Source organism: Penaeus chinensis, chromosome 1 (assembly GCF_019202785.1).
Source record: "Penaeus chinensis breed Huanghai No. 1 chromosome 1, ASM1920278v2, whole genome shotgun sequence".
Classification (NCBI taxonomy): Eukaryota; Metazoa; Arthropoda; class Malacostraca; order Decapoda; family Penaeidae; genus Penaeus; species Penaeus chinensis.
Window position 1 is genome coordinate 21238891 of NC_061819.1, and position 4900 is coordinate 21243790.

General features: G+C 33.7%; 1 protein-coding gene across 5 annotated transcripts in view; it reads right to left on the reverse strand.

The window, feature by feature from the left end:
- Nucleotides 1-195: 195 nt before the first annotated feature.
- LOC125026020 (dynamin-like) overlaps nucleotides 196-4900 on the reverse strand; it is a 115023-nt gene continuing 110318 nt past the window's right edge. For 4 of the 5 annotated variants that reach the window (XM_047614581.1, XM_047614432.1, XM_047614512.1 and 1 more), the window contains one exon: nucleotides 3677-4900. This exon is cut by the window's right edge and continues 2224 nt beyond it. Coding sequence is in view for 1 of the 5 variants with exons in the window: in XM_047614663.1 (XP_047470619.1) it covers nucleotides 3176-3242 (67 nt within the window). In the remaining 4 variants the exon portion in view is untranslated. Of the gene's footprint in view, nucleotides 3243-3676 lie in introns of those variants that run through there. The other variant, XM_047614663.1, reaches the window with a different exon arrangement.

Genomic DNA, 4900 nt, shown 5'->3' on the forward strand with positions numbered 1-4900 from the left:
TACTTTGTCTAACATCCAAAATCAAGAAGTTTCATCTGTTCTTGGCAATCCTTTGCTTTTAATCAGTATATTCCTTCATATCTTCTTTTGCATTCACGATTGTAAAAACAATTTTCTTGACACAAATTTTACCTTCATTGTTGATCAAATCTATCATTCTCATTATACACAGGTACAAAAATATCAATCCCAAAATAATTTACATTTCATTTTATTTCCAGTCACTGGACATCATACAAAATGAGGGTGGGAGGAGGAGGTAAGAGAAAGAACAAAGAAGGGAGAGGGAATGGGAAAGATAATAGAGTGAAAGAGGTAGCAAGACCAAGGGATAGAGAAAAAGAAAATATAAAGAAGGAGAGAATGAGTTACCTGGATATCAACCATATAAACTATATTTCAAATTGAACTGGATATATGACATACTGCTTTCTGATATCAGGCTTCCATTTGCATGGAGATACCAAATCACTTGAATACAACATATTGTTTACACCAAATATTGTTAAAATCAAAGCTTGACTAGTGTTATGCAATATACAATAACATTCTCTTATCCATGGCAATCAGTAAAGTGCAAGTACACAGTCAAGTCTTTTTTTAGTGTTAACACATGAAACCGAACACAGGGGTAACTTATCAAGGTACAATAACTTATCACAATACAATGGTGATGAAGATGAGTGATGACTCAGCTTGCAAGTGGAATGATAGCTGGCTGGCCATGTGACAGAAGAGAATGGAATGTTAAATAAAATCTGTATCTTTGATGGACATGACTGAAATATATCTCAATGCTGATGAAGTGCAAGAAGCAAAAGGCTCTTTGATTTACTGCTAAGACACACCTGAACCTCCAAACAGGACTGCTTTGCAGTGTGATGCTTCCAAGACTAGTTCCTTGAGAAATTAATAATGTCCAGTGTCATGCTTGGGTTCTGAATGTGTAAAAACAGACAGCAAGGAAGGCTCGTTACAAATGTACTTTATAACTCACATTTGCATTTTGTAGATGAGGTATATCTGCTTCGTATTAGTAAACATTCAAAACTCCAAAAGGAGAGCAGCGAAGAAAGGTAAATGAAATGATAAAATATTATATAATAAATTCCATATTCAGTATCCCACCAGCTTCAAATCATTTCACTCATGTTAAACCAAACACACTTTTTCAACAGGTTAACAAGTGCTGAACCATAACCTCTCAATCCATAACCTCTCAATGACAAGAACAAAAGCAAATAAATTTCATTCTAATGATAAGCAATAAAAAAAAATACTTGAATGAAAATTACAACAAATAATAATGGAATCAACAAAAAATATATAATATAATAAATTATAACCCAACTGTTTTTAACATATATATGAATATTGGGGGCAACTCATCCAGTCCAATATACATGAATCCATTTTTAGGTGTATGCTATCACAAAAAAATAAAATTAAGAGGGTGATGAAGAATGGAAAATTCTACTGTTCAAGACTGAAACTACATTTCACAAGTATATGACTAGCTTCAGCCTAATAAACTAAAAAGGGATAAGGAAATTCAATAAACAGGACAATCTCAAAATTGCTTCAATGGTTTAAACATTTGGTAACTTCTTAATATACATATATACAATATTGCTTGAATACAGAATGTACAAGCCGCTCAACAAATTTACAAAATATCTCAATTTGCCTCTAACATTTTGTATGTATACCCTAATCATACATACAAGACTACACACATCTAACTACTTCTGAATGGATGTGTGAGTGCGCATCTTCATGCGTGTATATAGATGCATGTTTTGCTGAAGTGAGTAGATGAACTTGCACATTAATTTTGATACAGAAATAATCAAATTACTGTTTATAAACTGTTATTACACACTGTTAAATTGCTTGAAAATATAAAGGGTAATATTTCTGATAAGACCCTAAACCAGTATATCACAGAATGTTTAGTTGTGATGGATCTTCAGGATAACACCACCAGACTTGCGGACTATCCTCTTCAGCAACCAATGTTTATGAAAATGTGCTTACATGCAAGACTTCAACTAGAAACACCAGCTGCTAAGTATTACTGAGCAGATAATCCATTTGTTACAATTAGTTCCATGATGACCAGATAATATGGCTCTTCTGCCATTTCTGGCAGATGCAATGCAATGACATTCCAGCCTGTCTTCAAAATGCTCCCACACTTGTGCTTTCTAAATTAAACAATATTAAGATTGTAGACTTGACAATAAATGCAGACAGTCAAATGGTCAGTAACACTGGCCATAGTTTATTTTTACACTATTTTCTGAGTGAAGGAAACATTACACTGGAAGGATATGTCATGCAACAAGAAAAATGTAGCTATAATATGTAAAACATAGACCTACAATCAAAGAATGCAAATAATCCACATAAAGAACCTTTGTAATTCAAACCAAATTTTTCTAAATAGATTTTTTCCAGTTTGTATGTCTATTCGTCATCAATTCCTTTTTTTCATTATAATTTCTGGAACCATGTTAACAAGCATGTTAATCAGCAGAAAAATGCATTATACATACACAAATTAAATGTGTCCTTTGGCAATGCTCTGAGGTTTTCGGTCCTTTATGTTTTGTTTCCAACTTCATATCCTTGTGAAAGAAAATATACACTTTTCAGTAAAGCACCACTCTGTTAAGTGAGAGTAGCTATTGCTACATCTTGGAGTTTACATTAACAACAAAGACTTGTGAATCAAATTGCCCACTCTTATTATAGTATTTAATAATAGGAATTAAAAAATGGCAAGGAGGAAAAGCCTCAGCAATAAATATTATATGATGTACTTATTATAATTCACAATGATAAACATTCAATAAATCTACACATACATAACTATTTCATCATGACATTTGTGAGCAATTTGCAATCACAACATTCAGTGACATTAAAAGCATTTGAAATTTTCTTTCTTTTTCTTTCCATATCAATAGAGAGTTTCCTAGTCAACTCCACATGCATCTTCTGAGGATTTTCAAGCCTCTAGAACTGCCAGTGTCAATACTGTCAGCTTTCTGTTAATAAAAGGTGTAGCACCATGAACATGTCTGGCCCTACATCATGGTGGGAATTATGCTTAAGAGCAAGAGACAAAAAATAAATTCCTACTGGCTCGGTTTTCATCCATTCCATTTCTTTACTGAGGTCGCTGGGGCAGCTGGGGTCGGTCAGGTAATCTTGGAGGTATGATGGGAACTGGCCGTCTGCAAAAAGAGAGAGTCATTGAAATTCTACAAATACATTCCAATTGATGACTTTGAATTTCGTAAGTTTAGTAATATCCTAAGTAAATATAACTGATGAATTTAAGTCATTCAGGCATAATGTACTTCTGAATCTGATATTTCAAAGCTAACTCTACATTTTTCTTTCACTTAAATTCAGATTCCTTTTTAACTGGAGATAAAAAATAATTACCTTTAATCTTACACTTAAAAGCAAAATGAAATCAACAAAACTCCACTTTACTTATCTTTGTTGAGCCTTGTGGATAGCTAGGGTTAAAGAGCTAAAAATATATCACACAACACAACAAAACATACCACACAAGAGATGTGAGTAGTAAAACATTAATCCAGGGAAGAAATATAGTTTCAGAAGGGTTTTCTCTTTCGTGTCATAAAATAATAAAATACGATTCAATTTAAGTCCTTTATTTTACATTGGCTTGGTTTTAACAGGAAGATAGCAGACAGTAACAAGGACAATTACACCATTCTGCCAGCTACTCAGGAGAGTTGGGTGCAAATAACAAGTCCTCGGGTTGAGGAAAATCATTAACAGTCAAAGGTACAGAGGGTTAAACATGATACCCCTATACATGCACAATAAGGCCATCAATCAAGAAAATAATAAATGTGTTGATTATGATCTGGCAAGACTGAGGTAGAAGCCTCCAGACACTTTGAGTAAACGTTATGCACCAGATGAACAGAGCCGGCAGCTTGTGCATCAAGCACCCTTTACAACATAATTTTTATACATACATCTTTTTTCAAATCAATTAAAAGTATAGATTTCCTGAAGAGAAAAATACAGTAGTTTTGAATAAGTGTTCTTGCAATTAATCATGGTAATACTTTCTCCCAACATCTCCACAATCTGACTAGGGACCCATAATTATCCTACTGAGAGATGTCAGTCTTCACATATTCCTTTATTGTTTCTTCTTCACTGTAATCCAAATATAATCAATTTCATAACAATCAGAACAAGGTACCACAGGAATCAAGAACTACTCACACACAAGAAAAGACACTGACCGGATACTAAAAGAGCCTACATGCTTATATTATTGCATCTGATGGAGGTCTCCCTCTGCACCCAGGCCTGCAATATCAGCGAGGCTCTGCGGCCCTCCAGGATGACGCCCCAGCAATGAATCATCAGTGAAGAGACAGATGCTACAGATATAACTACAGTGATGTCCCATTTGCCATCCTAGTGTCCTTCATTCATAAAGCAAATTATTAATCTCAATACTGTCTTGACAGAAGATTATACTTGATCATTTACTCTCTCTCTACTATTGCAAGAAACAAGGCATAGTGTGACACAACTGTAGCAGGAACAGCCATTACTGAACACTTTTACATGATAGAAGTAAGGCTAGGATATTCTTTGGATTTTATCTTTTATTCTATAAAATTCTTGTCTTTTATGCATTAAATATTAATTACTGACATCTTTTCCACACTTTTATATGACAAATGATGTTTACAATTTTGGGTGCATAAAATCATTACATTTCTCATCTATAAATCACATATATAATACAACTGATAGCAATTTACCAATAACACAAAGTTACGTACATTCTAGCAAACGTGTGTATGCCATTATATAAACTCTGAAATATCAA